Here is a 19,738-nt window from a genome sequence, read left to right on the forward strand (position 1 = left end):
GCACAGCCACCTGTGGGGGAGATGGATCCTTACCACGTACCTGTGTGCACAGTGAGCACACGGGGCCTGAGCACTCAGCTGTGCTGCTGTGACAGGCATGGCTGAGCAGAGGTCTGACTGCCAGCTGGGTCAGGGACGTGCTGGGATTTCACGAGTGCTTCAGTGAATGTCTTCCGCAGCAAAATTAAGAGATGAGAAGAAAAATCAGTGACCTCCAGGTCAAAGGCCAGATCTCACTATCCATACTCCCCCACTGAACTGTCACAGTTACAAGGTCAGAACTCAATTTTCATTGCCCATAAATGAACACACCCTGTATGACTTGAAATCAGTTGGGAGTGAATATTCACAAGAAATAAAAGCAGTAATATTTTTTAAAAGAACCTTTGAATTACACACAACTCTGCTAGTGGTTTGCTGTGATCAAAGCCAGTCAGCTCACCAGCGCAGGGCTTTGGATCCTTATTACACTCGTGAGACTTACCTGAGGACTGGCAGTCTGGCTGCTTGTCTGACAGCTCCTGGTCCTCAGTGCAGTTTACACGCAAGGCTACTGAAGGTACCTGTGAGGCGATCATTTCATGTATGTATTTTTAATAAGCTTGTCAGGAAAATCTGCGAGGTGACTCCATCACATGCCAGAGTGGTGGGCCACACATCTCTACCAGGGAATTCACAAGAATCTCAAAGAGGTAGGAAATAATTGGAGAAACTGAAAGTGGTAAGATCTGATAACAAACTCGGTATTGTTCTTATGTTTATCCCCACTCAGTGCTGGGATAGGCTGACAAGATCTACAAAAAGTAACAAGGCTGATTAAGAAGTGCCCAGATGTGCTGTAGGCACCTGAACAGAGAGAGGGATTTACCCTACTGAGAAACTTGAGATGTCTACCAAAGCAACTGCAATATCACTGAGCAGTAGTAACACCTGCATTTTGTCTGATATAAAAGTCTCAACATCAGCATTTTATAGTCCCTACTTCTTCTGTGTTTACAATTAATTTTAGGAATAAGTGCAAATTTACACATTGAAAAGTTGTAGTTACTGTAAAACTTCATACAATCTCTTAAATAAATGAATGTTTTTTTTTAAAAATACACCTATGATTTAGTATGAAAAGAAGGATCCCACTGAGAGTTTCTAGGGAGGACACGTCTCACAGTATAGGTTGAAAGAACTGCTGGCATGTGACTTTGGGATCCAGCAGAAATATACAAATGCATCATAGCAACAGTGAGTAGAGAGAAATTCACAATAGGAAATAAGGGGAGCTGAATGGCGTGGCATCCAGACACAGAAATAGGGGCACCTGTGGGACAGGATCCATCCAGAACAATGTTAAAAATTGTCTAAGGTGGCTTAGCACGCTGGCCTATGCTCTGATACTGATTTCATGCAAAATTTCCCATTTCTTAATAAAGCGGGTTTCTCAGTATGTAACCAATGGAGCGAGGGTTACTATTTCAGCCAGAGCCGGTAGTTTTCTGGTTTTTTAGCACCAAAAGATTTGAAAGAAAATCCTTTACCTTTCCTGAAACAAAAGCATCACTCCGACCCCATGTTCTGTCCTTTTCACTTACCTTATGAACAACGCATCTATCATCTTCTGATGGGCCTAGAAAGTAAACCCTTGGCAGCTATGTTTATTATCCCACAACAGTAGTTGAGAAACTCCTATTTTCTCCTTGTTCCATGAAATACAGTTTTATACTCCTGTTGCACTACTGCAGTGAGGACCCCAGCCAGTGTGGACCAGAAGGTGAATTCTGCAGCCCCCTCTCAGGTGAAAGTCTGATTCAAACCAACAATGACAACTTGGTTGAGGTGAAGCCCCAAAATAGGCTCATCTGATTTTGCCCTTAAGTAAAAACAACCGGATAACAATATGTTAAAAAAAATGGTCTGGAGGACAAAGTGTTGTTAATATTGCCAGCTAAAAGTTTGTCAGAGTGCAAAGGCCACTTCTTAATACAGAAAACGTGCCCAATCTTGAGTTCCTAAGTTGTATTACAGCTTCTTTTTTTGAGTAAAGTTTAATTAATTTGAATTAACTATGAGATGAATTAGTTTATTTGATGTGTCTATTCTACCAATGACATTAAGATTTAAAATTCAGGATTGAATTGACCTTGAGCAGCATACGTACTCAAACTGTGTGATAAAGAAGAATATTAATCATTTAATTTGATAAAATGAACAGCTGTTCTAGTTGATTGGAAACAGCTAAAAGTGTAAAACGTATTTTGTGAATGCAAAATTAAAAGTTAATTTTATTATAGAGTGCAATTTGCCAACTAGAAATACATTCCTGAGATGTAAGCAATATATTTTTGTAACGCTCTACCCACACATCAGAAAGGTTACGTAGATTTAAATGCCATATTACTAAAAAAGTTGAACGATTTCAATGGAAAAGTGATCATATGATTTAGCTATTTTGAGATGGATATGAAACAGCTCTGACAGATTTGCCCTCCGTCTCCAATGCACAGTTTAGAAGCTGCAGTGACATAACATTTCATTAAATATAAACTGCTACTGTCACTTACCTTGTGCCACGGATGCCTAGTTTTCTACTTTTCCATAATTTCGTGGGATGTTGGTATATATTTATTATTACTGTTTTTGTTATTCTTTTTTTTTTTTTTTAACTCAGAGATTAAGATTTTAATTAGCATTTGACATCATAGATTTTCAACGAAATGCATCTCTTCTAACAGGCATTTAACTCATTTTGGTTGCACATATTTTCAACCTGTGCAATTTCATGCTGTAAATGTACCTATCATGTGGACATTATACAAAGTGCGAGGGTACAATATTAACACAACATATCTACACATAAAGTCAAGCACCTCCCCCACCTTCGAGCACGGTGCTGGCACTGCCCGGGCAGTAGTTTTCTTCTTAATGCCTGAAGTGTGAACCCGCAGTAACCAAGCGAGCGGTGGAAGTGTCGGCGCATTGGTACCAGTCCTGTTGCGAGGAGTGACTTAGAGCCCCAGAGATTCTGGCCAGACCTGTCAGCACAGATTGCTGGGTAGGCATACCTCAGCTCATCATCTAACTGGAGAACAGGTTTCCATAATGGCCCAGCTTAGATGTGACTTTCAGGCTGTTTTATCTGCTCTCTCAGCGCTGCTCCCCACTCCCTATTCACGCTGAACTCATGCCAGAAGGCAGCCAACACACTGCTCCACCTTATGTTAGTACCTTGCCTTGGTCTGGGCACTTAGCATAGCAGAGAAAGGCTGCTATCCCGTGGCCATCTTTGAGCCATTATCCATCATGTAAGAGGATCTTTTGTACTCTGGGACACCACCATTCCCCCTCCCCAGATACCAACAGAAGCTCTCCCATTACTGTCCGTTTGAGGCACATCTGATCTGTGTACAGAACCGAAAGACTACTTACTGAAAGAGGCCCTTTTCTACAGCAGCCTTGAATTCTGCAACATTACATTCCTACTGTAACTAAATCTCAAAGCAAGGAAGGAGGCTGTCGCTGTGTGCCAGGAAACATTTTGAAAAGCAGGAGCACTGTGTTTTTTCCCAATGACGTATTTAAGTGACAGTTGTAAACGGGATGTGCTGTTGTCTCAACAACTTTCAGAAGTAAGGACTCCTGAACCAGTCCCATCTGTCACTGCCTCCGCTGCCATCGCTCACTCTGTAACACCAAAGGCACCTCGCTACTCCCCAGCACACTTCTGGAGACTGAATGCTGGGCACTGACTGCCAACCAGCAACCCAAAGGTGTTTCTCACAGGGCTTGCTGTGGCAGGACAGGTTACAGAAGGTTCAGCAATAGTAAAGAATATAACAAATCGGGTCTTAATTAAATAATTCGACCCTAACAGCATGGTGCTAGAAATGAATTCAGAATGATAACCACTACGATATCGTCAAATAGCTGTACCATAGAAACTATCCACTAACTTCTCATTATTTCAGAGGTGAGTGTTCTAGTGGTATCATCTCATTATTTCCTGAGGGCACATCTCCCTCCCAGGCCCAGCACCCCCACGGACACACTCATCCTCCATGTCCCGTCACCATCAGCGCTGCCCGGCCCGCTGCCATGCAGACCCAGCTCTGCAGCCGGCACTGTGGGCTCGGTGCCACCACAGCTCGGGCTTGTGGGCAGCCAGGGAGAACAGCCGGCCTGGGGGTGAAATAACGCGGTTGCTATCTTAAAGAGCAATGTGGAGCAGGCTTCTCCTGGTTTGTTTCATACCATTTTCAGTCAGAAGAGAACTTGCTATAGTAAAAAACCTCATATTTTCACACAGGTTTATGCCCGAACTCACGCGATGCCTGACGGCACACAGGATACCCCAAAGATGTGGCTGCCCACAAAAAGTACCTCGAAGCAGTTCGGGGCCACACGCCGTCCCTTCTGCCGGGGCTGTCCCGCGGCGGCACACCGGGAGGACAGGGAGCCTTGCGCCCTCACATCCTGTGCTCTGCAGACAGGTGCGTTGAGGCAGCAGCTTTGGCTTTGCCGCGCCTCAGCCGCAGCCGGGCAGGGGACGAGCGACGCGGCCCGCGCTCCTCCGACGGCCGTTCCCGCCCGGCACTGAGGTGCGGACCGGAAGGCGCGGTCCGCTTCCGCGCTCGCGGCCCCACAGTCTGTAACCGAGCAGAGCCTGAGGGGCCGCCGCGGGCCGGGAGAGGCCGGGGGTGCGGGAGGCGCCCACCGGGATCAGCCCCCGCCGCTCCGCCCGCCCGGCACTCCCCGGGGGATGGGGGCTGGCGGCCCCGGGGCAGGGCGGGGGCCCGGGGCGATCAAAGGACGCCGACTCGGCGGGACCTCCCTGCTGACCCCAGTGTTAACGTATTTATTTTCACGCTGCAATCGCGGGTCGCTTTACAGAAACATGCTGGGGCCCCGCGCGGAGCCGGGACGAGGGAGGAAACATTTGTATTAAACAGAGCCGTTAAATAACCTGTACACGGAACGTCAGTCTTTTCCCCTGAAAGCGCCGAGCGCGGCCGCGGGCCGCCCCGCTTCCGCCCCGACGGCCGAAGGAGCAGCGCCCGTCCCGGGACGGCGGCCGCGAGGCCCTGCGAGCGTCCTGCCCCGCAGCCCCGGGCTCCCTCGGCCGGGCTCCCGCTCGCCGTTCGAGGCGCGAGTCCCGGAGCCGCCCCGCCGGGCGCCCGCGGCGGTCACAGGTCGCGGCCGTCCTCCCGCTTGACGGCGTCGGCCGCCGCCTTCAGCTTCTTGTTCTGGTGCGTCTTGACGTGCTTGGCCAGGTGGTCGCTGCGCATGAAGCGCTTCCCGCACTCGGGGCAGACGAAGCGCTTCTCGCCCGTGTGAGTCCGCAGGTGCCGCTGCAGCTCGTCGGAGCGGGTGAAGCTCTTCCCGCAGAAGAGCCAGTTGCAGACGAAGGGCCGCTCGCCCGTGTGCCAGCGCAGGTGCGCCTTCAGGTGCGAGGTCTTGCCGTACACCTTGCCGCAGCCCGGGATGTGGCAGACGTGCTGCTTCTTCTTGCCCGGCTCCGCCTCCGGCGCGCTGCCCGCGGCCGCCTGGCAGTTGGGGCAGCGGCAGCGGCGGCACCTCCTGGCCGTGGCCGCCAGGGGAGACTTGGTCTGCAGCAGGGCGGCGATCTGCGTCTGGTACTGCGCGAAGTCCGAGTGGCCCAGCACCAGGCCCCGCGGCAGCGCGGCGGCGGCGGCGGCGGCGGCGGGAAAGCGGTGGGCGCAGCCGGGAGGGGCGGCGGCCTGCGGGATGCTCCACCAGGGCAGGTCCTCGGGCGGCGGGTTGGGCGAGAGCTGGCGGCAGGGCTGCGCGGGCGGCAGCAGGTTGGAGTAGCCGGGCGGCAGCGCGGCCTGGGCGGCGTACGGGACGTAGGCGGGGGGGCAGGCGGACGGCAGCGCGGCCATGGAGGAGGGCAGCATCTTGACGGGGGAGAACTCGTAGGGGTAGGAGGGGTCGGCGGGAGGCGTGAGGGGCAGCTCGTGCCCCCCCCCGAAGGAGGGCTGCAGGTGGCTCTTCTGCGGGGTCAGCCCCAGGCTGGGGTGCGGCGGCGGCAGCCCCCCCGGGGAGTGCGCGGGCATCTCGCCGCCCCAGGGGTGGAAGATCCTGGAGGGGGATCCGAGCGTCGGCTCGTAGGGCACCGGCAGGAAGTCGGCGGGCGCGGCGCCCGGCTGTCCGATGCGGCTGCAGGTGGCGGCCAGCAGGGCCAGCGGCGAGTGCTTGGCCACGTCCGGGGAGGCGCTGGGGGTGCGGTCCTGCGGCGGCAGCCGGGGCGCGGGGAGGGAAGCACAGCGCGTTACTGGCCGCCGCCCGCCCCGCCGAAACTTTCCACGCCCGCCCGGCCCGGGGTCCCCCCGGAGAGCCCCCGCCGCGCCCCGCGCCGCGCCGCCGGGAAACTTCCCAGAGCGGCACCCCCGCCCCGCCCGGCCCGCTCCCCGCCTGGGGCAGCCCTTCCCCGCGGGCGGCCCCGGCCCCGGCCCCGGCTCCGAAGAGAAGCCCCGTCCGGCGCTCGACCGCCCGCGCGGAGGAGCCTCGGGCGCTGGCACTGACCTGGAGGAAAGCCTGGAGCGAGTCGTTGCGGAGGACGGCGACCGCGGCCATGGCTACTGCGCCCGGGGCGAGGCGCCCCGTCGGGGCATGGGGACTCCGCGGGACCGCCGGGCCGCCCGCGCTGCGCCGCGCTGCCCTCCGGCCTCGCCTCCGCGCCCGGCCCGCCCCGCGCCGCCGATCTCCGCGGCCCGTCTGCCTGCGCCGGGATCACCTCCAAGAATTTGATAAGGACTTTGCTGGGCCGCCAGCCAGTCAGAAGGAAGATTTATGGCTTTGAAGTTTGCCGCTACCCAATCATCAAAGAATAGCGGCTCTTTCAGAAGCGAAAGCAAATCCTTTGAATCCACAAAGCTCCTATGGTGTGTTTGTTGGTCGGGATAAAAGAACTGATTATTAGGGGGGATGGGAAGGGAGGAGATAAAGGCGGGACAATTAATGAAGTAATCACTATGTGGGAAATGTATATACACAAATAATTGGATTTTCTTGATCAAAGGACCCCGTACTGCCTGGAGACCCTCTCGCGGGATGCGCGATACACCGGATCCCCCCCCCCCCCGTCGGGCTTTTTCTGTTTTTTTCTTTTTTGTTTTTTTTTTTTTTTGTTTGTTTGTTTTTTCGCAATTAAGGGGTTGTGGCGCAGCCCCGAGGTGACAATGTGGCTTTGTTATCGCCCGAGATCTGCCTCCGGCCGCCCCCGAGGTCACACCGCAGTGCGGCCGCTCCACCTGAGCGGGGCCACCCGGTCCGGGCTGCGGAACTTCCCCTGCAGCCTCCCGCCCCCGGGGGATGCCCCAACAGAGCTCCGCGTGTTCCCCGCCCGCAGCCTTTGGGGACCTTCGGGTAAGGGCCGGGCGGGGCCCGGGGCCGGAAGAGCACGGGCAGGCGGGCAGAAAGCGGCCGGCGGCAGAGGAGCGGCGCGGAAAAGTTTTCTCTCACCCAGCGGGCGCCGACCGCCACCACCGCGCTCCTTTAAACGAAGGCAGAGTCCCTCTCGGCAGCGCCTTTGGCTGCGGGCGGTCCCGAGCTGCGGGCGGGCGGAGCTCCGAGCTCCTCCGCACCCCCCCGGGGCCGGGGCAGCGCCGGGCCGCGGCCCTGCGAAGCCATCAGCCCGGGTAACTCGATCCTCCGCGCGGCCGTCGGGTGCGATTGCATTCACACCGCCGCCGCAGGCCCTTTAAATGCCGGCACAGAGATCCTTATCTGCCTTTCCCGTGGAAACAATCGCCGCCCGCTCAAAGACTTCCAAGAGTCGTCGAGCTGAATTAGGCCGCTGTCTTTTGAAGGGATTAAAGCGCCGAGTCCTCTCCCACGGCTCCGCGCGGAGTACCGGGGAGAAGCGGAACCCGACCCCGTGTCGCATCCCGCCCGCAGCAGCCGCGTAACGCCCGGGGGGCTCCGGCACGGGGGGAGCGCTGCGACGGGACGGCCGTGGCGGGCGGGAGGCCCAGCAGCGAACTGTTTCAAAACCGGGTCTCGTAATTCGTTGTATCTGTGCTGCGCTAAAACTGCAAAGAGCACCGAGTTTGGGAGCAGGAGCGCTGCTCAGCCCACGCTTTGGGTGATGGCACGGCTGCCACGTTGCCCTGGGTTTGGCTCAGTGGATCGATCCAGCACTGTAGAAGTGCACCTGTTATTCCGTGAGCTCCTAATGGCGTTGCGGAACATTCAGGTGCCAAAAATATATTTTCTAAATGCAACGTTTTTCAGCATCTCAGAGTCACTTCTGAAACAACCTGTTCATCACGGACTGCTGCTGAACAGGAGTGCTCCACAAGCCCGCACTTTTTCTCACCAAGTGCAAGTGCTCTTCACAGAGTCTCTGAGGAGAAAAAAAAGGCGGGAAAAAAAAAACCCGAGTGGGACTGGCGGTGTGCTGGGAAAGAGGCACTGCCGAAGCCTCAAGACCCTCCCTAGACACTCTAAACTTGTAAGGTAGATTATGCCAGCAATGCATACATATTAGTGAAAGGCAGGCAGTGCTCCTTGTGCCTACTGACACCACGTAGGTGAGTGCCCACGAACATGGGGAGAGTTTTTGAGATGAATCCAGTAGAAAGAACAAACCTCCAAGTACTTCCAGCACTGCCTCAGGGCACTGGTGTGCTCCCAGTGGGCCTGGGGCACCAAGGAGGTGGACATGGGCCTGGGGCACCAAGGAGGTCTGGGAAAAGCCTTGGCTATGAAGATGAAAGAACTCTCTCCTTAGCTGGGCAGAAAGATGTATAAAAGCGGCCCTGGAGAATGGACAGAAAGGTCTCAGAACGCGGTGCATGGTTTGCTTCTGTTTCACTTCAAACCTCGATGCCTCACTGGTGCAGGTAAGTGCATAAATGATGCAAACTATTCAAACAAAAATTTACAAAGAAACAGCAAAATGATTCCAAATGCATACTGCAGTTGTACGCTCTCTATCCTCACAGTGCTATACAAACACAAATACATTCTCACTATAGTCTATGCAGCAGGACCAGCTTCCATCCCCATCTTTACCAGACAGCATCTGTAGGCACCCACACAGCAGTGCTGGGCTTGGAAAGAGGAACCCTTGCCTTCCTCTGAGATATTACCTGGCTGCTGTTCACCAAACTCTTCACCAAACCACCCCAGCTCTGTCCAGAGCTCAGGACCCTGAAGTGAAGCAGCAGTGACCAGGGAGCACCAGCTGAGGCATGTCCCGCTAGCTGGTCATGTCAAGCCAAAGCATAATCCTAAACTGGCCATGAGTCATACTTCACATTACTCTTCAGTAAGCCCTTCTCACCCAGGGCTGCACTGCTTGGCCAGATGTTTGAGAACACAGGACAAGGAGAGGAAAAAGGACATTCCTCTCAGAGGCAGGGCTGCCAGCATGGCCATGGCTCCAGCTCCAGCCTAACAAACAGCATTTTCCCCACACTTCTAGAACACGTGAGATGGAGGGCAAGCAGAAAAGAGTACACTATCGGGCCCCTCTCCCTCAGTAAATGTCACATCCCTGTTTTTCATTCTATATGCAGGAAGCCCCATACTCTAGCTTTACCGAACAGAGAGTATCACATATTATATATGAAAGAGAAGGCTCTGTGGTTAAGGACAGATAATGCAATAAAATGAAAATGCATTCTTAATCTAAATTACCTAACCCTTAGTCTAAATTAGCCAGTTCTTATGCTGGGAAATGTGAGAGAGATTATGATGCTGCAGTGCTGGGACTCCAGTGTCCAAATGGCACAGCTCTGTCACATGAGCTCCAAACCCAAATAATGGGATTCAGGAGAAATCTGTCATCGAGCATCACTGACTGCTTCTCAGGAGGCCACAGGAAACCAAAAGGGACCATTTTCCCACATTTTTCATCTTACAATAAGAAAGGCTGGAGAAAAAACAAACAAACAAAACAACCAAGTATCCATACCGATACCCTCAAGCACTGGGTTGTGCCACAGTGCTCTTCTGTCAGAATTCATACAGCAGTGAGTGGAGTAGCTGCCCATAAGAACTGAGGCGGGCTCGTGCTTTGCTACATTTTTCACGCTAAGAATACTTGGCACATGCAGTGATTCAGAGAGAAGCTGTTCCTCAGTGCCAATGATTCTCTTTAATGAGATATAGTTATCAGTTGATTTATGAATTTCTCCTGCCTGTTCTCATTTACTTGGCTCTAAATTAAGGAAAAGATCATTTGCATTCTAGAAGTAAAACAGTGTTTATAAGAGAACAGAGTAATCAAAATCCCTCTTAAATCAAGATTTAGAAATCACACAGAGGGATTAGAGGTAGTTCTTCCCACCCTCCCCAAAAAGGATAAGAGTTCCAGCAATGTGCATAGCCTTATCCTTTAAACTTGGTGTCAAAGACTCAAAAAAACCCATTGCATTTCCAGTTTTATCTGGTTTTCCATATGAGTATAGTGTTACCTTATCTTAGGAATTTAATGTAGGAAGAGACAAAAGGAGCCTTCTGCCCTAGCCTCATGATACCCTGATGACCTCCTCCCAGGAGATGCTATGCTCCGTGTTAATTTAGATACCATATGCCTCAGTGGTCATCACTTCAGTGGCTGCTCTCTATTTTACGGCTCTCACAGAGATTTTGATCGCATTGTCTATAAAACAAACCACTTCCTCTGTTTGCTATTGCTCTGCCAGTCAGAGGCACCTCAGCTGATCAGTATTTGCCCATTCTTACCTACAAACAGCACAATTCAATCACCTTTGCTCTTTCCTTTGGTATATGCTCCACTGTTCTTTATAGGCTACTTGCATTGCTTGAAGTTAAGCATCAAAAACCAGAAAGCAGTAGCAGAGGGATGTAGGAGGTGGGAAGCAGCTGCACAGAGTGGAGCAGCACCACTGCTCAGATGCACCAAACCAGGAGGGAGCAGCCTGGGGCCAGGACCTTCTTGTTAGGCTGCAGCAGAATCTTCTCTCTGCTGATATTCCGGCAGCCCCTCGCTTGCCAGATCCTGGCTCTGTTTGTGTGTTACAGGCTGGATGCGTTTGATCTCCTTTTCCTGTGCAAGACAGCATTTCACAGGGGGGACAGAGGCAAAAGGCTGTCACTTGTGGTGGTGAAGCAGAAATGCAACTTGAGAGCTCACACCGTAGTAGTGCTGAGAGCGGCCGGGAGAACTGGGAGTGGGCATGGCTGCGTACATGCTGGTGCTGGGGTCACGGGTAATGAGAATACCAAACCGAATGGAGCATCTCAGTTTGCTCTGAATGATTGATTGAAGCCGTTTTCATCTCTGTAGGGTGTTCTTTTTTTGGCTAAAATAACATTTCACTCAGAAGTCTCTACACAGGCATATATATATTCTTACATCTATCTATCTATCTATCTATCTATCTATCTATCTATCTATTCAACATATATAAATAAAGGGTGGAAACTTTATTTCCACTTTCTTGTTCTTCCTGTTCCCAGCCAGCAGTCCAGGTAGTTTTCACAGTCCACCTTTTGCCATCTCTGTGTACACCAGCCAACCAACCAGGGACAGGGAATGTTACCCAGGAGTAGGGCTCAGTGCTGTGGGCATGGAAAGGAGCATCAAAGCAACAGGCCCAATTCAGGAGATTTGTCTGAATGACAGGAGCAGCTGTGGAGCTGGGAAAACATAGGAACTGGATCAGTGAGCAAAGTCTTGAGGCAGGCCTGAGTAAGAACTGTGGTCAAACTGTGAGGTGCGTGTTTTGGGAGGAGCTTCAGTCAATCTGTTGTACTTGTCACTGCAGTGCTGAGCACACGGTCTTAAAGCATTTATCTTCATACCTCTTTTATAAAGAAGTAGTGTGTTATTATTCTATTCATACTAAAGGAAACCACAGGAGACAACACATCTTGACCCACACCACATCCTAACCCTACTGAAGAGGCGTCTAACTTGGGGCCATATTGTTAGGATGTTTCACCTCATTGCCCTTTTTTTCTCAATCCTTCTCACCCCCAATTTCAAGTAGTCTCTCCTGACTCTTGTACCCTCTCTCAGCAGCTTTGAATTATGAGCAGATAACAATCTTTCTGTGGGAAGCTGCTGAGAAGAGCAGATAACAAGCATGTGGCCTGTGCAAGCACGATGATAAGCCAACATGTCCACCACTGATATTACTACCCAGCCTGGTGGACAGTATTTAGAGCAGCAGATGGAAACTGAAGAATTGAGCTTCACACCTTTTCTTTATAAAGACAGAATGGCCTTTAGGTGGGCATAGTGTGCCTCTGTAATTCTAACACTGAGTGTACCGAGCACAAACAACCAGGTACTTGCTAATTCATAAGAGACCACCAGACAACCATATTTCCGTGTCAGTCCAGTTTGGGGATACTCAGTGTTTTCCCTTACTGGGGAAAACACTCATTCCAGCTCCTTGCTGATCGGCATTTGGCTGGTTCCCCAGTCCTACAGGCAGCTACAACATAACATGCATGCTTGCAACATGGAAGTCCGGACTGTTTGTGGTGCTTTCTATTCTTGGCCATTCAGAACAATTTAGGACACAGAAAATGTTTTCTGCCTGTACCTTGTTCAACAGCCCTCCTGCATGTCCTAAATTTCAGTCCAGGTTGTGTTCTGTTATCTTCAGCTATACACTGTTATACAGAGAGTATAATGAAGACTCCTAAGATGCTAAGAACAAGCTTGTCATGCTACCCATTAGACTATATGTGAGCTATTGTTAAACATGATTTTCCAGCTGCTGATTAATTATTTTGTCAAATCCACAAACACTCTGATTTTAATGAAAGCACCCAGATTCAGCCTTGCTAAGCAGACAGATTATGTGTTTAATTGTAATTGGGCTATAACCATCAGATCTTTTTGTATGGAGAAAAAAGTATAATAAATATTCAGATAGTTGAGTGAATCTTGGGTTTTTACAGGATGGAGCTTGAAAAATCAGTGATGTATTTTGTTCTCTTGGTATTTATCTAATATCTCTTGATCAGTTTGATTTGGAGGTGAAAACATAAATGCATGGTAGAGATATTATATATATTGACCTCTGTGCAATTTGTCTGAAGAAGCAAAACATTTCTTGTGACACAATGAAGCCCCAGAAAATAAGATGAAAATAAGTTTTTTAGACAGCATCATTCTCAAAACCCAGTCCTCTGCATAGGAAGGCTCACAAACAGCACATTTATCACCTGCCTAAGATTTCTATCACCTACCAGTAGGCCGTCTCTCTGGAGTCCCAACTACAAAGTCTGTAGCACACTGAACAATTGCTCTTTTTGAAAATTAAATCCCAGGCATGCTTCTTCTGTTTTTCTCCCGTTGGCATTTTCTGTAAACTCAAAGTGCCTTATGACAGGAAAGATTCTTTCTAAACCTTACTGTAGGTTTATAAAATATAAAATACAATAGTTTTAATGTCTTTAAAACCCGATTCCTTGCAATGCTGCAGACCCAGAAAGAAAAAAAGAAACTAAAAAACTTCTACTTTGCACCATCAAAAAATTGTTGAAAAGCGAGTGTTTAGAACATCTAGGAGCTTTAGATCTGATAAATTTTATTTGTCTTCAGTTATGGAACTCCAATTACCATTCCATTTGTACCTTTGCATTTTAAAGGCATTTATTTGGATTCACAGTAACTATACCACTCGTCTCCTCAAGAAGCTTCCAAAGCATCTCCAAGTGGCTTTCTACTACAGTATTACAGGCATCTCCAGAGGCTCTCCAAGAAGATTTGAGGCTTCATGATAGCCTATACTACGGATCATCTTAAAAATTTAAAACTCAGGATTGCCCCTTCCTTGAAACTAACAGTTCCTTCCTTTTTTTTAACCCCTCCTTCTGTCAGGTAGTTTCCTCCCTTTTCTTCTAAATCCCTCACATCGTATTTTTCTACTTTGTTGTTTCTGAGTCCATTTTTTCCCCCTTCATCAAAAATCATTAACACTAATTTTCTCATGTGCATCCCTTAAAATTCTTCACCTAAGTGCCACCCAGATTTGGATACAGCAGAGATGAACCCTGTCGGAAGCAGCAGGGTAAAACACGACGGCTCCACCCTCTCAGAAATAACAAATGACGTTCTCTTTTGGGGTCTGTGCAGCAGTTGGGAGAAGCAGCGAAGCTGGCACCTTGTCACTGTGCCGTGGCAGACAATGAAGAATCCACCTCTAATTCTTTGTGACACAAAAGAAGACAGGAGAGGAAAAAGCCACGGCCACCTTCATCTTTAGTTCCCCCTTCCTGGGAGAGCAGGGTGGCTGTAGCATTTCCTGCATACTGTGGCTTAAGAGAAGAAAAGCAGAGGTATCTGAAATATCAAATGTTCCCAAGAAAATGACTAATAGTTCTCAACAGTCATCTATGGGTCAAAACCACCTTAAAAGAATAAAAAGTAGCCTTTAAAGCAAAGGAATCGATACCTGTTATAAATGCTACATTTCCTTTGAAAGTTTGTATTGCTGTACTTTGAGCTGCCAGCATCACTTCCACTACCAAGTGTCCTTCTCTTATTATCAAAGCAAAGAAATATCTATATCCTCAGGACTTCCATCTGCAAATTAAAAGAAAGCATTTAAAAAATGTAAACTACAAATGAACCAGTGACTGGAATTCATTTCTGAAAACACTGCGTCGAGTTACTAACAAGTTTCTAACAGAGACAGCTCTTTTAAATCGCTTCAATTCCTAGTGATCTACTGACAAGTAAGCTCACCTTCCTTAATTTTTCTGTTGCAGAGTCCAAGGTGTCTGTTTCTTTTGCACACTGCCTCCTATTTTCTTCATAATTTGTAGACACGCTCTAAAAATCATTGGGAATTTCTAGCTTAAGTGAAGAAAATACGCAGAAGATCTAAGCTCAACAAAGGTGGCCTTTTCTAACAACTTATAGCAAACACAAACAACACAGCTGGCAGCTGAATGCTGCAAACGGGGCCCCATAAACAGGGCTCAGCAATTTTGTTTAAGATCACAAGCTCCCAACCAACACTTGTGCCACAGAAGAATGTCCATTAGTTGCTATAAAAGCAAAATTGGTAGGGCTTTGTGATTGAGGGGACAGCTCGACAGGCACACATGAGCAGACAAACACCAACACACCGGAGAGTAGTATAAATTCTTTAATTTGAATAATTGCCACTCTTTTTTTTCTCTCTCTCCCTAATAAAAATCACATTTCATTTTAGTTAAAAACATTTCTTTTTCTGTACTACATTAAATCACATTCACTTTTTTTTTTTTTCAGGCTCAACAGCTCCCAGTGGTCTCTCTACATAGCATCCAGTATGATCTTATATCATGTAGGAGAAAGCAAAATGCCCGAAACTGTAGCTAGAGCTGTTTTGTCCCACTGTTATTTTCTTTAATCTTTTGTTCAGTGTATGGAAAGATGGTAACCTTTCTGGGCTATCTTAACCGCAGTGATGTGGGAGCAAATCAAATGAGATTTAGTAGATATGTTTCTGTTGTCATTACTGAACTTCATATGCTTTGCAATGTAGGCAACGTGTTTTATTTCTCTTAACTTGAAAGAGGTTTCTGTCTTATTGTTGCAATTTATTAAGGGCAAACAATCTAGGGCTTATAATAGGCCTGTAGGCAGAACAAAGCCCTTGTCAAATGGAAGGGTTGGCTGCTCAGCTGGGTAGCATGTAAATGTGCAAAAAGAACTGTTCTGTTCAAAGACACTAGACATGCTTTTTAAATAAAACATCTCCCATAATTGAGAGTTGCCATTTAAGTGTTGTGTCGGAAATGTTAATTTTTTAAAAAATAATTTAACTGGAGAAAGAGAATTTTAGTGCTTTTTTTTTTTTTTTTGGTAAACTCGTAATAAGCAAACCCCCACATACCACTAAGGTTACTGGAGCCCAAACATTATATGCTTCTAAACTGGCAGTTTATTTTCATTAGATATCGCTGTGTTATGCAAGTTAGAATAAGTTCACCGTGTGAACTTGATCTTATCCACAGCATATATTTGGGTTTGGTTTTTACACAAGACATTACTTTGACGTAGTATCGTGTCTCAAAAAGTAAGACAGTTTCTCATCCTACAGCTCATTTTAAATTTCTCATCATGTGCCTCCTTTGCAAGAGCCAAAATTAAAATGACAGATAAAGATAACAACATAATAGGCGTTTTTTCGAGCACTGGTCCACTTGGGCACCGACAGTCCTTTTTTCCTCTGCTGCTGAAACGGATAATCAGGACAGTATCATCAATTAGATTTTTCACTTTAACTTTTCATAATGTTTCCAGACTTCGCTATTTGGCAAAGACAATTGGGACAGATTTCTTTATTTTTTCCTCTGGCCTAAGACTCAAAACCCCCCACTTCCCAAACTGTTACCACCGAAGAGTTTATTAAATGGCTGAAAAAGACAGCTGGTCCCGCCATCTGTTAAAAATTTTCAGGGGCCAAATGAAACAGGTTACACCTTTAGCCATGCCAAGTCTTCCAATACCCCCTCCCTCTCACAGCCTGTGGAGGGCTAATCTGAATTTCACGCTCTGATTTTGCTATTGCTAATGTCTGAGCTTCTTATGTGCGCTTCTTGTAGTTGCTTATATTAGTTCTTGAGCAGTAACAAAAGCTATCCTCTCCTTTCAACCTCGCTCATTTGCAATCAACAGAATCCTGGGACTATAGTCTCCTTTACAATAAGATACTGTACCTTGAAGGAAACCCACAGAGAACCTAATATCAGACTTTCTGGAGCAACAGAGAAAACCCGGGGTACATTTCTGTTGTTTTGCAGCCACTTTTCTATAAATGCTAATGGAAGTAATTCAGATGTGCCAACAAAGGCAGAATCTGCAACACACTGCAGGTGTGAGGGGGCTGAAACAAAGGGGATGCTAACCCTAATGGTATTTCTTGTCATTAACAATTCTTTGATGTTCCTACTCCAGGCTCTCTTTTATCTTGTAGTTTTTCAGCCATCTTTGTTAACATGCAGTGCAACTAAATCTTTTTTTCCCCTAACCTTTAAAGACATCTGCAAAATGTTTATGCTAAGTTAGTTTCCATAGCATCTTTCTGTAACTCACATTGAAGTAAAATGAGATAAAGCTTGCAAGGTTATTATTAAAACATCAGTAAGTTCCTATCATTAAGTGAAAGGAGCAGATCGATAAAAAGAAACTCTTAATGTTACTTTAATAAGGATGAGTTTCTCCTAACAGGACTGGGGATTAACTTCAGTGTAACAGAAGCGGTGTTTATAATATAGCAGCTCTGTTGATAAGAACCAGTTGGTTTTACTTGGGCTCATTAAGAAAAGACGAATCACAAACATTTCAATTGTAAGAGATCAGTAACTTCCTGTACTAAAGAGCCTTTCACAATAAAAGATATTTAACGGCATTTTAATTTTCCAGAAGGGATTTTTCTACCGCTAAGTGGGCAATGGCATTCAGTCAAGGTGCTGTAGGTGGAGATTCTCCATATCCATCTGTCTTTCCATGACTTACAGATGGAAAAACGCCGTGTCTTTTAAAGTGTTCAACTCAGTAGGATGACAGTAAAATGAAATGAACAATCGAAGCACATAAGATGCCAACTTGAACTACTGCACAGCACTACCAGCAGACCCAGTGCTATGCTCTCATCCCACCGGTCATGTCCTGTTAGATCACATCCCATTTTATCACAGTCTGTTGCGTTATTGTTGCAGCATGCTGGAATGCTAAATGAGCAACATAATCAATCAATACCAATTTCCAATTGGAATTCAACTGTAAATCTGCATTGAGTTCAAAATGCTGAAGGCTCTAACACAAGTAATCACAAGATACAGTTTCATGTAGCCTCTCACTTTGCTTTTCTTTCAAAACTTCATTTCTAACAGATCAATTTTATGAAATAAATTGTCTCTGCTTGCATTAAATACAGGAATTATCTTTGGATGTGAAAGTAAGCTTTCATCATACCAATCCTATGTATCAAGAATATAAAGAACAGTGGTTACATTCACTATTTCTCTTTTAGTTTACTTTCATCTCGAGGCATAAAGACAAAGCAACGGCAGTGTCTTTAACATACTGCCTTGTCCCAAGTTTCAGCTGCGTGGACTGACAGATTAAGCAGCCTCCCTTGTTTCACCCACAGCATTCAGCAGTCTTAGAAATCTGTATGAGAATTGGGGATCTTAAATTATCAATTTTCTCAAATGATTAGATTATTTGTAATTATGCTTCTCAGCTGAGCTCATTCCTGTGGCGGTAGAAATTACAAAATCAGAAGTTTCTGTTTCAAGGACACTGTGATCTCAGTAGGAGCTGCTCTGTCAGATCAGACTTTACCTAACTGTTCCAGTTGCATTAACTGCGTTATTTGTTGCTTGTAACTGGAAGTAGCAGTAAGAACAGAAAACAATGAATAAACTACATCACACCATTTGTGAAAACACCTCTTCTACATTCACCTCTCCTTGCTAAGGACTCCAGCAGCAATCCTGTATCATCACCTCCCAGAATACTGAGCTCTAGGAGAATCACTTCCACCAGAACCACAAAGCCCTGTCACCCCATCTCAGCCTCAGCCATTCCATTGGCACATCTCACATCAGAATGCCTCTCTTCTGCTACTCCAGTTTTAGACAGATATCTTCACCTGACACTTGCTGTGATCCATACGATGATAATTCTGGGACACAGCCCAGACAGGTCTCCCTCCCTCCCAACTCTGTGCTCCAGCCCAGCTGATTGCCACCAGTCTGTGTTGTGGCCATACTGGTTTTGCTGAGAGCTTCAAACCCAATTTTCACCAGAGACTGTTTCGAAATTGGGACTTTGGTCTTCTGCAGAATGCAAATGTTAATCTACCTACTTGCCATCTCCATTTCCCAACAACCTTACAAAATGATATTTAAATTGTGGAAAAATAATCTCTCTCTGCAACTTAGTTAAAAAAATAGGGCTCCCAAGAAAAGCAGGGGATTTAATCTACTGCTGGTCTGATCAATAATATGTAATCTGGTTTGTGGAAATATAACTCCAAGATGTGTTTTTCACTTATCTGTTCCTATGTCCTCTAGCATCACAGCACGTGAGTGCTACAGTAAACATTCCCCCGGTAACACAATGCATATATTTATTTTTCTGACTGATACTGGATTTATACGTGTAATAAAATAATTTCCAATAATTCTTGGGAAATCCATTAAGATGAATCACAGCATCAGCCTGAGTTTGAAGACACAGTGTGCTATTATTTTGAATTGTTGGCCTCTTCCCTTCCCAGTTCCAGTCCCAGCACAAAGGAGACACAAAGCCTCTCATCGACTTTATAACCTCTAGCTCAGGCCTAGAGGGCTGCTCCCAGGCCTTGGCTTCTCACAGCATCCCGTGCTACTTCTGTCAGTCTGGAAATCCTGCGTTGCTGTCAGGCAGAAACATTTTCTGTTAACTAAGCATTCTGCTACAACTCCTCCCCAGGGGTCTTAAAGAAAAGGCACACTAACAAAACACATTCCTGATGCTAACAATAAAATTGATGTTATTTTAAATATTTTGTTATCAGAGTAAAAAGTAGGATAGGTGAGGTTATTAGATGCCATGTCTTGTGCATATACCAGAATTAAAACTACTTAGTTGTTTCCTATACAGGATGACACTTCTGTGCCATATGGCCTTATTTTAAATCGTATGTACTATTATGTATCTGGTTAACCAGAAGACATTAAAAAATGCCAGAGTTTGGTTGTCTCCCAAAATTCTCCTTCTGTTTTGAGAAAAAAAGATTAGGAATTAGAAATAAGA

General features: G+C 47.1%; 3 protein-coding genes across 4 annotated transcripts in view; all 3 read right to left on the reverse strand.

Moving 5' to 3' along the window:
• Positions 1-4,583, reverse strand: part of GAD1 (glutamate decarboxylase 1) — a 54,110-nt gene extending 49,527 nt beyond the window's left edge. Inside the window, exon 1 of the mRNA XM_040703325.2 lies at positions 4,369-4,583. The gene's annotated coding sequence lies outside the window, so the exon portion shown is untranslated. The remainder of the gene's footprint in view (positions 1-4,368) is intronic.
• A 244-nt stretch (positions 4,584-4,827) lies between these two features.
• SP5 (Sp5 transcription factor) lies at positions 4,828-6,725 on the reverse strand. The gene is made up of 2 exons (NM_001044684.2): positions 6,532-6,725; positions 4,828-6,236 (listed from the first exon to the last, which is right to left on the reverse strand). Exons 1-2 carry the CDS (start codon positions 6,580-6,582, stop codon positions 5,172-5,174), a joined length of 1,116 nt encoding a protein of 371 aa, NP_001038149.1. The 5' UTR covers positions 6,583-6,725; the 3' UTR covers positions 4,828-5,171.
• A 738-nt stretch (positions 6,726-7,463) lies between these two features.
• The window catches only part of MYO3B (myosin IIIB), a 211,163-nt gene continuing 198,888 nt past the window's right edge, over positions 7,464-19,738 (reverse strand). Inside the window, exon 39 of one of the 2 annotated variants that reach the window (XR_005861643.2) lies at positions 7,464-19,700. The gene's annotated coding sequence lies outside the window, so the exon portion shown is untranslated. The remainder of the gene's footprint in view (positions 19,701-19,738) is intronic. The other variant, XR_005861642.2, reaches the window with a different exon arrangement.

This window comes from Gallus gallus, chromosome 7 (genome assembly GCF_016699485.2).
Source record: "Gallus gallus isolate bGalGal1 chromosome 7, bGalGal1.mat.broiler.GRCg7b, whole genome shotgun sequence".
Lineage (NCBI taxonomy): Eukaryota > Metazoa > Chordata > Aves > Galliformes > Phasianidae > Gallus > Gallus gallus.